The sequence below is a fragment of the Haplochromis burtoni genome, unplaced genomic scaffold (genome assembly GCF_018398535.1).
Source record: "Haplochromis burtoni strain Fernald_Lab_line unplaced genomic scaffold, NCSU_Asbu1 Contig_31, whole genome shotgun sequence".
NCBI lineage: Eukaryota > Metazoa > Chordata > Actinopteri > Cichliformes > Cichlidae > Haplochromis > Haplochromis burtoni.
In genome coordinates this window covers 1,230,685-1,243,290 of record NW_024582392.1, presented here as the reverse complement: position 1 = coordinate 1,243,290, position 12,606 = coordinate 1,230,685, and the positions used below count along the sequence as shown (strand labels likewise).

Here is a 12,606-nt window from a genome sequence, read left to right as displayed (position 1 = left end):
AGAATGTGCTTTAATTTGTCAAGGGGATCTGAGCTGACAACTTTAGTAAAGTCCACTATAACAACCTTCCAGGGCCCCTGACCTAGGGAGGGAGTGACCCCTGACCTTATTTGGGCCTCTTTTATGAGGACTTTTTTGGCTGAGCCAGATGGCTAAACTATCAAAGGGTTTTTTATGAGAAAAATCTGCAGGCAAGGGTGGAGTAGTATATTTATCTCATTGTCTGGAGGACCAAGCCTCTGTAACTTCCGACTAGATCGGGTAGAAAGAGTTGAAGACGAGTTACATAGCAGAGTTTGCACGTGGGAACCTACGCACTATCGATGAGCATACAAAATATGGATTTGTAATTATTGAACATGAGCTCCATTCTCATGTTTTAAGCCACTGGAGTTGGTTCATTAGACATACTTTTATATTTATCTGAAAAACATATTCATGCACACAGCATCCAACTATACAGTGCGATGTGTTTGCAAGATATTTAACTGTCTGGTCTAAAATTTATTATTAGCAATTTCTTGTTTACTCAGTCATCCAGTCTGCAACCAATGCAAACAGCAGCAGCCAGCAAGGAAAAACGACTCAGCAGCTCAAACAACCTGCTGTCAAATAGCGACCGGCAGTAGAATGAAATGAACAGCCTGTTGTTGAAAGAAGCTGCTGCTCTTCTGAAACTTTTTACAAGTAATGCAAAACTTGTGTATGGGCACATGTTGTAATGAATCCGATGTGTTGTTTACTAAAGATCAAAAATGTGTAGAAAGCAGGGGAATTTGCATGTTTGGGGAAGGGAAGAGTTGTGTGTCCCAGGGTCACTGTAACTTGCTCTGCTCACATCACTCATGTTGCATCTTTATGAGCGATGGCCTGTTTTGTTGGATTGAGTTTCTGGGGAAGCATTTAGGGCCCGTCTATGAGCTGTGCAATACAGGAATAGATTCAATATTCCAGTAAATGTTTGACGGGACGTGAGCTGTGCATAATCCGGAGCACGTGCTTGTACGTGCATGAATCGGACTAATCATAACAAAGCTACTTTATGTGTATAGTTATACAGGTGAAAACCCCACTCAGTAGCACCTTCTTATACGCTCGGGTCGCACAGCTGTTGTAAGCATTACCAGTTTGTTGTTCTCTACAGAAACAAACTCAGCTGTTCCCTCTGAGCCCACTCATCATCATCTTTGGACTTCTGTATAGACAGAGGCACAAAAAAAAGTAGACACATGTATCTAATGATTAGTAAGAAAAAAAAACAGGAGTTTTAAAATAGATCTGAGACCAGATTAGTCATGTATATTCAATTAAAATATAATTTGAAGGATTTATATATAAGCATTCACAATTGTTCCCAGATTCAAGATGAATTATTTATGAATTAACATCACTAATGAATCATTTATGTTATCAATTTTTATAACAAGGGTAACCTAAGCTGTGGTTTGCCTGGTTGTTTTAATGTGGCCATACCTTCCCCTGATTGCACTCAGGGGTCGAGTGAGATCTAAAGTAACTGGAAGCAGTTAAAATAATAGGAGCTTACCATGTGTTTGAGGTTATAAGAAGAGGAGGAATGGCCTCTTTACACAGAACAGCCACACTGAGGACTGCTGATGTTTACTTCAACATTTGGAGGACCTGGAGAGTGTGAATGATAAAAGTTTCTTTAAAGGGTTTTCATCAGGCAGGTCAAATCACAGTGCTGCATTACTTTGCATTGTATCCTGCCTCTTTGTGTTAATTTTGCATTATCAAAAAGCTAAAATCAAGTAGTCAATAACAATGACAACAGCTGAAAAGCAGCCGCTGCAAACAGAAGAAAATCGAAGCAGTTTTGGTTATTTTCCTCTGTCAGACAACAACTCAGCACATGTACACACCCACCTGCATTCAAAAATAGTCATTCTTACATAGATTCCACATAAGCTGTCTCCTCCCATTTTCATTCACAAAGAGAAGCGTGGTGGTGGGGGGGCGGGGCTAATCTTTTTCCAAATTTGTATGAGTCACTGAAAGAGCACAACAGGCATGTGCCATGTGCTGCAGAGAATGCCACTTGTTTTCCAGCTACAGTGGGAAAAAAATCACTTAAAGTTTGACTGAAACTGTTCACCATACAGACGTTTTTCACTTAGGCATCCTTTCAGTTTAGTTCTTCGCCATTTTGACTTCACAGTTTGATTTGTGTGTCTTGCAAATGAGCTAGAAACCAGATTTATGGGGGGGATCCTTCACCTTAAGAGGGTTTTTTTTTCTCCTAGTTTCACTGTTAAATCTCCTAAAGTTTAGAACACAAAGACCCCTCGGCGCTGACCAGCCCACCCCGCAGATGGCCAGAGGATCAGAGACTGTCAGCACGCTTAAACGAGCCAAGAGTCGAGGTTCCAGCCCTGCGGGGAGGACGGAGCATGAATGGGGTATTTCCACCAACTTCTATAGCCCCCCGCTGGGCATTTGTAAAATGATTTGTGGCAAATTTGTTTAATCAATATGGATGCGGGGGAAGTCTAAAGTCTTTCTTTTGCCTTCTTTTCCTGCCTGTAAATGCATCATTGGTCACTACCTATGATGACGACAAGATTACTTTCTGTTTATCTGTGCTTGCATGTGTGTGTGTGTGTGCATGTAAATGCTAAATAGAAGCATACCTGAGAGAAAGCACTTATTTATCAGTAGTTAACTGGATAGGGCAGGGATTCAAACAAGCAATACAAGTTTGAGTGATTCATTGCAGAGAGTTTCTTTTTAAAACATCTATTGAATGTTTGTTCTGAAAGAAAAATCCACTTTCATGTGCTCTAGCTGAATTTTATCGTTTTCCCCTCATTTTAAGTTGTATTTGTATGAATCAATAAAGTAATTAGTGTGATATGCTGCAAAGGTTGGAATGCAGCTTGAGAAATTTTTGTCAATAATTCGTGGAAAAAATAAATAAAACTGATGTCGAGAGCTTAATAAGCCCTGTTAATAATAAATCCTGTTTTTAGATTTGGGAGTTTTATTTATATTAGGAGTCACCAGCTTTGGGATCTTTTATGTGACTCTACTAAGCACAGTCATTTAAAAAAAAGTGTCTCTTCTGTATTCGGTCTGCATGGTGTCTTTGCAGACACGCAGGTGGCTTCGATCCAATTCTTCCAAGGCTGCTGTCTAGAAATCAAAAGACAAAGGCACTATAGGGTTTTCTCCTTTCTATCCAGCTTTTAATTTACAGTTTTGCTTGTTAAAGAGTAACCCCACCCCTTTTCTCTCTATACTTCAAACAATTCCTTATATTACAGGAGAGAGTGAGGCTGTTTACATCCCTCGAATTCATTGTTTTTGCTAGAGGAAACATTAAAAAGTAATTGTACCATAAAATGTATACATTCAGTCTGAGAATAATAGATACCGTGACCTATGTCCTGCATTTTATCCTGGATCCTATGCAAAGTTATTATTCACAGCCCTTTTCAGATGCCTGTTACTGACTCTTCCTCTAAATTGTTTGCCATTATAAACCTTGCAAAGCTCATAAGACCATTTGTCACACACCTTTCAACTCCACTGACTCGAATGAATTCAGCACACTCTCCAAATGTTTCTTTTTTTTTCAAACTTTCTATCTAAACTGTCACAGCAGAGCTTACCACACCACAGCCCCTCCACAGATGTTGGCAGAATTCCTAATTTTATTCTCTTTCTCTCAGCCTGTCAGTTTTGAAAGGGGGAAGCAGGACAGAAAATAATCAGCAGAACATCCCATAAGTCTCTATGTGAGGGCGGCAGATGTGGGTGTGGAGGGGGGGAGTTGCCACTGGGCCTCCCCAAAGACCCATCTGACTATTGTTCAGCAGAAAAGCCATTTCTGTGGTTGCTATAACAACCATAATGCACTCTTATCCATGTTCCTGTGCAGTACTTGTGGTAGTATGAGATCTGATTTTTTTTAAACTGTATTCACAAGAATGAGAATTAGCAGTCTTATTCAATTATTTTTTTATTGTAATTTTTTAATCAGAGTGCTATTCAACATGTAAGCCTGCATGGGACAAGAGGAAGATACTTCTAATAAGTTTTTATGAGCACACAGTAATAAGAACTATGATATTTAGGCTGCTCGTCTTACAGGAAATGCGGATAGATTTTTTTTTTTTAAGTGCCCCCAAGTAAATACTATTGAATACAATAGGCAGAAGCCGAGGGGATAAACAGTTTCATTCAGTGCTCACAAAAAGCCGTCAGTACATCTGGTACGTCAGGTCCACGGCTGTCTTTGTCTGCAGCCACTGTAAACCTCCACCCAGAGACTCAAAGCCCACCAGGTGTTTTAAAGTCTGTGGGCCACCGCATTCACTGTCAAGTGCTATATGCTGCCAGTTTCTTTTGTATTTAGAAAAGATTTACCCTTTCGATTCCCAAGGGCCCTTTAGAGTGCTTTCAGCTGATGGTAAATCTACCACTTAATTTGCATTTAATAATTTACTTATTTATTTTTTTTTAGATCTGGTTGCATTGCCACTAGTAATGCAAAAATTAAAGGTTTATTCCCAGATATTAAAAAAAAAATATCCATGTCTGACAATGTCAGCATTATGGCAACACTCAGTTTTGTCTTCTCATATTTAAGCAGTTTTAGGTTAATATGATTTTATATGTTCAATAAGAAATTCCAGATAGACTTTCTGCTTTTTTGCAAAAACTGAGCATGTGTGTCCGCATGATATCATTGCTGACACACAAAGACGTGTTACAGTCATTAATGTTTCATTGGCACCATACCATACATGTTCTCATCCCCCATGACCCAGCTGAGTTAGTTTCATTCTTCAGGTGACACTGAAAACAATGTGATCTTCCAAAAGAACACAATAAGAGAAATGTTAGAATTAAATTATTTGTACATAGTTTTCCCCTTCATCCCGCCGCTTGAGAGTGATTATTCATTAACTTAAATGAACATATATAACCAAATTTGGATGGTGCGCTGTACTGCTGTATAACCATTATATTCTCATAAGCTAATTAGAAGTGCGAGAGGACTGATATCCTGCAGCCCCTCTGCTCACCACTTCCCACCCTGTAAATCTTTATGGCCCTGACCCAGATTGCATCTCAGATTTGAATGATTGGCCCCCTGTTGACTCACAGCTTGATGTGGACTGCCCAGCTCTCCCTATCTCTTTGTTTATTGTGTCGCAGATTCTTTAAGTTTGACCTCCTCATCCCCCAAACTATAATTCCTTTAGATAATCCCATCAAGATTTGTAAATTAAGAGTGCTTCATTGTAATGCTTTTCTCCCTGACATCTTTATTTTCTTAAACAGCGTCATAAATATTATATATCTGTGGTTGTGCATTAACTTCTTTAATGTGTAACTTCAGGTATCGAATCTTATTATTGCGCAGATTTCTTTATTGTGGCTCTAACTAAAAAAAAACGAGAGTGAGAAGTGGACACAGTGGGGTTCTATTCATACAGTGAGCCCTTGTTTCCCCCAACACTCTATTGTTTATTGATGAAGGCAGTTGTCATAGTCATGCAATAACAAAAGCCTGACTATTGCTGTGTTTACATCTGCACAGGAACCACTGGGCAATTCTCCATTAAATTACAGCCATGTGTGGGCCACTGATCTCTCCCCTCACCCGCTAGCCCCTGTGCCACAGACACACACATTCACACAGATCCCACACTCAGAGTTGAGCTGGATATTAAACTGTTGCCATCACTGTAGACCAGGACTTAACAAATAAAACCAACACTGACTCATTTTGTGATGTCAGCGCCTGAAATTGTTTAAAATTGTGTGCCGAAACAGTTACTTCAGTTTGGGCAGAAACTACACCCGAAAGCTAAAATCAAAGAATTCACGAGCAGAGTAGAAGTTGTTTGTGGAATGCTGTAGCACATAATCTCCTCAAGCCCCTACCCCCCATCCTCTCAGTCAGTGGTGTGAGACAAATAAGCACTCATCTCGCTATCTCTGAAGACACTGATCTAGTTTAAAGAGTCTTTTATACTTCCTGTTCCACCCAGGTGTCATAACAATTTCCGGTTAAACTCTTTACATGGAAATGCGTTTGTTAAATTTTAACTTTTTATAATCAAGTACCCTCGATGAAATGGGTTTTTTTTTATATTTACTTGAAATGGTATATATTTGAAATTTTATTTGAAATGATATATTTTATATATCCCAAAATAATTAAGACACCTCTTAGAAAAAAAAGCTAGACTCACACTCAGTGGCCCTTGAAGAACGCAGAATCCACAAATAAGTAAACATTCTTTGTTTAAAAAGCTTAACTGCTTTTATTGCACTAAATGCACACAGATGGGTCCTGTTTCTCTGAAAGGTTCACATGTCCACTGGAAATGTCAGGTTTCCACACTGCAGGCTGCATGTTGGACCTGGACTGAACCTGGACTTAACTTCACATTTACGACGATGACAGAGAAAAATTTCCCCCTTCAGCAAACAAATGTCAAAAGAGCCTTTTAGCGTCCAGCTCTGCACGTACAACGTTCTGCACAGTGAAGGTCAAATTTCCAAGAAGGGTAACAAAACCTGCAGTCCATTTTTGAATAGAGAGACAAGTTGTTGTTGTTGTTGTTGTTGTTGTTGTTGTTGTTGTTGTTTTTTAAAAAGAAAGAAATTATTAGAGACAACCCATCTACATCTATGGAGAAAATTAGCCAGCTCTTTTATCTAATAGGCTCTACATAAACAGAAACATTCACCGGGAAAAACAATATTGGCACAGCCAGCAAACATCCAATACCTTTCACCTCAGTGCCCTCAGCCTCTATTCTAGGCCGATGCTACCAAACAAAAGAACAAAATACACATGTTCATGAAAAGGAGGACATTGCAAAGGGTGTTTGCTGATCAATAACGAAAACAGTCGGACACTATAGTAATTGCAGAGAGCCACTATACTTGTATTTTCTAGATAATGCCATGTTTAGGTGATTGAAAATCAACAGTGGCAGGGAAAATGACTGTATAGTCTTAAGAAAAGGCACATTGATTGCCTTCAAGCAGCGCTCACGTTCTGATATGACAAATATGAAGGGGGAAATCACTGGACCTAAGTAACAAAAAAGGTCACCCAAACTGTTTTCATTTTCTTTTCCTATCCTCAGCGTTGCTTACCCTTTCCATGGGACTCAAGTCTTGCATGAAAAAAAAAAACTATTCCCCTTTGTCCTTTGTGTAAATTTAATGACGTTATTTATGACTACAAGGGAGGAAATGTTTTAAGGGGCACCTGAAGAAAGCCATCAAAGGATAAAATAATAAAACAGGATCTGGGAAATACACTCATAAGAAATCCTGATGTCAGTGAGCAAGAAGCTAGTCAACCATTAAAAGACTATTTGTGGTGTCCTGCTGGTGAGAAAACATCTAAAAGGGTCAGACAGCCTGGCATGGTGTTTTTTTAGGTCTTTACATAGAACAAAAATGCCATTTTTCCCTTTTGCTTCTCCAGTAGACAGTTAATTATTTGCAATCTAACACGTGTAATGTCGGTGATTTAATCAAGGAGCTCGGGAATGACACTCAAATGTCATCAAGAGTGTTGATGAGGGTCATGTCAAAGAGATTCATAGCTAATGATACTGCATAGTAGCTTTTATGTGCTATGAGCCTTTAGGTTTTATCGCAAGAATGCACAATTTTACAAAATAATATAACCTCTACCTTTTATTTTAGACTTGAATATATAGAAAAAAGTCAAACGTGGTGTGTTTTCTTCAAACTCTGCAAGCTTCTGTTTATATCACTTTATTTGACAGCAAGGAAGAGTAAAGGTTTTCCAGAAATAAAGCTAAAAAACAAATCTGCTTGTTTTGACAGCAGCACTGATTGTCACACTGAGGTGAAATGGCTCACCCTTCCCCGATTGCTCTGTGCCTTTCATCTTTTACTGAGTCCTAAAAAACACATGTTCAATTCACAATTCCTGAGCAAGTGTCAGGCTGTTATTGTTTGTCCGCTGCAAGGTCGTCGTAAAGCTCATCGAGTGACACATCTGAGAAACTTAAAGTCTCTCTATCCCACAGCACTCTCTTGTGAAAAGACAAGGAGGGGGTGAAAATTAGGCCAGGATATAGAAAATAATAACTCAGTAGTTACTGTCCTGAGGCTGTTTTCAAGCTGCCTTGTTGGCCGTTTATGAGACCTTCTGTCACCAGTGTAGATATACTATTGTCAGATACATGACCTGGTCAAGGACACAGTATTAGGTTTGCTTTCTGCGTTCGCTGCCTCTTCTACTGCCGTTTCTGTTTTCTCAAAAATTACATAACTGAAACTGAACAGTGCAAAATGATCACTATAGATTTCAGGCACCAACAAACGCGTGTAACCTCAACACAAGGCCATTGAATCTATATGTCTCGATGGTGTATTACATTATACAAAGCAAGAATGTGTGTCGAATAGAAAACAGTTTTTAGTTTAATTCGCTGGTATATTTAATTATGATTATTTACTTATGGAACTTTTTTCCAAGCAGTCAGCCATTTTTCCAAATTTTACAACTGTGCACAGTTTAAATTGTATAGATTGAATGTTGAAGAAGCAGCGTATTGAAGTATGGTTTCTTATTGGGGCTATAAACTGTCTAGACAACACTCCCCTCTTTTTCACCTTCAGCAAGTCCCTTAAAGGACATTTGTTTATTTGAATATAATGCCGTGTCTTTGTCTCACACTTATCAGCTGTGGCATTATATAACACTTACTGAGGCATTTTAGAGTGATAGAGAATGGTAGAAAGGCCAGTATCACCAAGAGTTACTGAAACTTTGCATACTCCTGTCTGTAGGTCATTTAAATGATATTTTCTTAAATGAACATCAGCGCTTTCTCCTAGTATCAATCACTCTTTCATGCATGGAGCTACTTGTTAAAAAGAAAATCCAAATTAAAAATGTTTCCTGAACTTATCAGGGTCAAAAACATGTTTTGTATAAATACAAAAAAAATTGAAAGGATACAGTGCAAGCTGGTCTGATTTTCACATAGGAAGTTGCATGAAAACCAGCCTTAACTACAGTGTTGCGGTTTATACTTTTGTTTTTTGCTTTTCTTAAAACTTTAACATTCAAGCCTCAATCTATGAAGCATGAACACACTTGCCCTAACTTGCCTAATAGACTACAAGATCTGCATTTATGTGTCAATTGTGCTTCCACGAACAGTTTAATCCCTTTACAAGCTTTATATCTGTATGCCTGTTGCTTCTTTTCCTGTCAACATGCATAATTTTACCCAAAATACACTTTTGTCAAACTACAGTGACCTTCACTGTCCTCTATGAAAGCAACACTTTAGTATGCCCTTGGTATACCAATTAATGTCTGCATGAGTTAATCTGCGAAAAAGACCTACAAATAGAACTCCAAGGTTACACTACAACCATATTCTGTTATTCCTATACTTTGCCCCACACACAGTCTGCAGCAAGACTGTGTGTTTCCACCGGAACATATAGCACCCTTTAGAAATCTGTGGGTGACTGCTGTTGTGTAGTGAGCTATAAACATGCAGGAGGTGATCACTGTGCTCTGCATTAATAAAGGTTCCCCCTTTGTAAATTCTCCTTTGTGATGTGTAGTGAACTTCCTGGAATGTTTTTTCGGCACACCGACTGTGCCAACAATGTGAATGCTAATGTGAAGCAGGACCAACAGAGTCATTCCAGCATCATCCTGATCCCATAATAGAACCCTTGTTTTTTTTTTCTTTATTTTGATTTCCCCCCCCTGACAAAACAACATTATTATGGCGAGTACAGCAGCAGGAAATACAGTGACAGATTCAGCCTCTTTAATAAATAATACATCACTGCAAATGGTTAACCACACAGCAGTTAGGGACATCACCTAGCATCACAATAATTTATTGACCAGCTCCTTCAATGCAAAACCACACATTTTGAGCTATTTTGAAAAAAGAGTTGCGTAGTGGGGGAGCTTGACCGTTTGGCTTTCTCATTCATTCATTCAAATATAACCAACAAGACGTTGTTTTCATTTCATGTTTGACTCTGTTTCCTGTTATGGCTCAACGGTATCCTTAGATGACTGTGTTCCCTCCATTAGTGTACATCCTTGAGACAAAACTGCTCTAACGTTTCATATTTAGGAGATCAACATTTACTAGTGCACAATATTCTTTTTTAAAAAGATTAAAGGGAGGGGCACATATGTGCATGTACATGGTTATAGCCTATGTTTTGATGAGCATAAACTGACTTTCTGTAGAACTATTTTGCCATATTTCCCTGTAGGAACATCCTACTTAGTCTACAGTGATGCTATTGGATACAAAACGCTGTATGTAAAATATGTGGAGTTTCCTGGAAAGGGATGGCCAAAAACCCATAAACAATAAGTTGCTTTAATGAAAATAAATGGCATAAAGTAGGATCGGATCATTAAATTTCGCTGCTTTGAGTTTAAAGTCAAAGAAACAATATTTGGCTGAACTCTCGGTCGCCTTTGTCTTTCTGTGGCAGGCAAAATATAGTTTTCCTGAACAAGGAAAAGTACTATAAGTTGGGTGTTATTAACCCTGCCTCCATCCAGAGCGCCATCCACTAGCATGGCTCCTCCCGCCCCCTTCTGGCACTCTGCTCCGCTCATCAATAGGGAGCGCATTTAAATAATGTGTGAGCGCTTGGATCAGAGCCAATCAGCTGTCAGGGGACCGTGATAAATCGCAATGCATTATTGATAATAATAATTACGTTGACATGCGCATTTCTACTTCAGGGGTTAATTTTCCGAGCCGAAGAATCTGTTGAAGAAGGGGAGGAAATTTGTCTGTAACTCTTTGCTCCTGATGGTCGCACCATGTCGCGGCGCAAGCAAGCCAAACCGCAGCACATCAACTCCGACGAGCCCGGATCGATGGAAAATGGTAAGTTTACGCAAAAAGATGAGCTTGTTGGCAAGAAAAGTTAACATGTAGGAATGACACAGTATCGACATTTTATTTAAAAGTGTGGAGAGGGGCTGCTTTTACATTGTCTTCCTCGCACTTTGACCTGTTGCTGTCCCTCTCAACTGACCGGGGCTAAAACTTCGGTTGAGAAGCGACACATTTAGAAATCAGGTGCTCCACGAGGGGCTCTTTTAAATTGAAACATTGTAAGCTTTCTGTCTCTCTCTTTTTTGGTAAAGGCCGAAAAGCACCGTTTATTCTTGGCTCTGTTTTGTCTTGTTTCGTTGTTTATATTGACGGTTTGATCCTAATGAATAAATTGAGGTTGTTTCGCGGACTAAATTAAAGACGGTAAAGTACTTTGAACTTTTTGTTGATTCATTGAAGGGCACGTTGCTACATTTTGGATTGTTTACGCTTTTTACATTTAGAATAATTACCTAATTTGGACAGGATGCCTGTCGTGTAACTTTATTTCATTCACGTATTGCCAGCTGGTTTTACTGTTAAATTTGAATCGGCTTTTTTACATTTTGCGCAGTACCTTTGAGTCTTTGTGCCGGATTCCCATAGGTATCGTTACAGTTTATTCTGCTGTAATTATAATTATCCGTACTTTCTGCCCCTTGTAATTAATAATTGTGTAATCTGGCGAGAGTTTATTTGCAAATCTGCGCCTCAGTTGGAAGTTTCAGACAAAGGTACCCAAAACTGTATGAAATATGACTCTGTAGTAAGCCGACCTAAAGGCAATAAATCCCCCAGTTTAATGCATGACTGTTTCCTTTCGTACATATGTGGAGAGGTGGGGGATGGAGCAGTGGCCTTTTTGTGGAGACTGGGTGGGGGTGCGTTTTGGTGTTGCCATAAGCAAACTTCAGCGCCGCTGTAGCCCTCATAATTAGAAAACTTGGGATGACAAGTTTTCCCTTTTTTCATGAACTGTAGAGCATAAAATGCCAAAAGGTTATGCATGAATCTTATTCAGCCCGCATAAGCTGAGCGGTTATCTCTGACCTCCTCATGTTGTCCACCAAAGGTGATCACAGGAGGCTCATGCGCCGTCAAGTGGCGAGCGAGTGTGCTGCGTCCTGTAGTTATCTAATGATGGATCCGCTCTGATAAGGACTTTTTTTTTCCTTTAGTTTTAAATGCTGCTAAGCTGCATCATGGGTGCTTTTCCAGTCGACGTTAACAGTGTTGCAGAGCCATAGTTGGCGCTTCCTCGTGGATCAGAATGTAATGCTGTTTGCAAATTTTTCGTGACACCGCCTCAGTGCCGCCTGGTGAGCAATTAACAAGTCCAGCAGATTCCTTGGGCAAATGCAAACAGGTGGTCTACCCCCCATTCTTCCAGCCATTAGCATTTAACAATACACCCAGTTGTGAAATGGTCTCTGGTTAGCACACAAATTAAAATGCTCACTTGGAGCACTTATCAATCTTTCAAAAGACTGAAAAATGCTTGGGAAGTTTTTTAATAAATGTAAAGCTGTCTTGTGTTTGAGCCATTCTCATTTATACAATATAAAACCTGCAATTTAGAGAAATTGTTTCTATTTGTTTACCGTGGAAATAAGATTGATCTTTAACTGGGGTTAGTTTAGTGTAAGGTGTTTCTTTCTTTTTTTCTTTTTCTTTTTTTTTGGTGGGGGGGGGGGTA

General features: G+C 39.3%; 1 protein-coding gene across 4 annotated transcripts in view; it reads left to right on the top strand.

The window, feature by feature from the left end:
* The first annotated feature begins 2,026 nt into the window (after nucleotides 1-2,026).
* Nucleotides 2,027-12,606, top strand: part of sall4 (spalt-like transcription factor 4) — a 16,098-nt gene continuing 5,518 nt past the window's right edge. The window contains exons 1-2 of one of the 4 annotated variants that reach the window (XM_042219298.1): nucleotides 2,027-2,420; nucleotides 10,772-10,919. In XM_042219298.1, the coding sequence (XP_042075232.1) occupies nucleotides 10,853-10,919 (67 nt within the window). In that variant the 5' untranslated portion in view covers nucleotides 2,027-2,420; nucleotides 10,772-10,852. Of the gene's footprint in view, nucleotides 2,421-6,250; nucleotides 10,920-10,940; nucleotides 11,295-12,606 lie in introns of those variants that run through there. The other 3 variants (XM_005918813.3, XM_005918811.3, XM_005918814.3) reach the window with 3 other exon arrangements.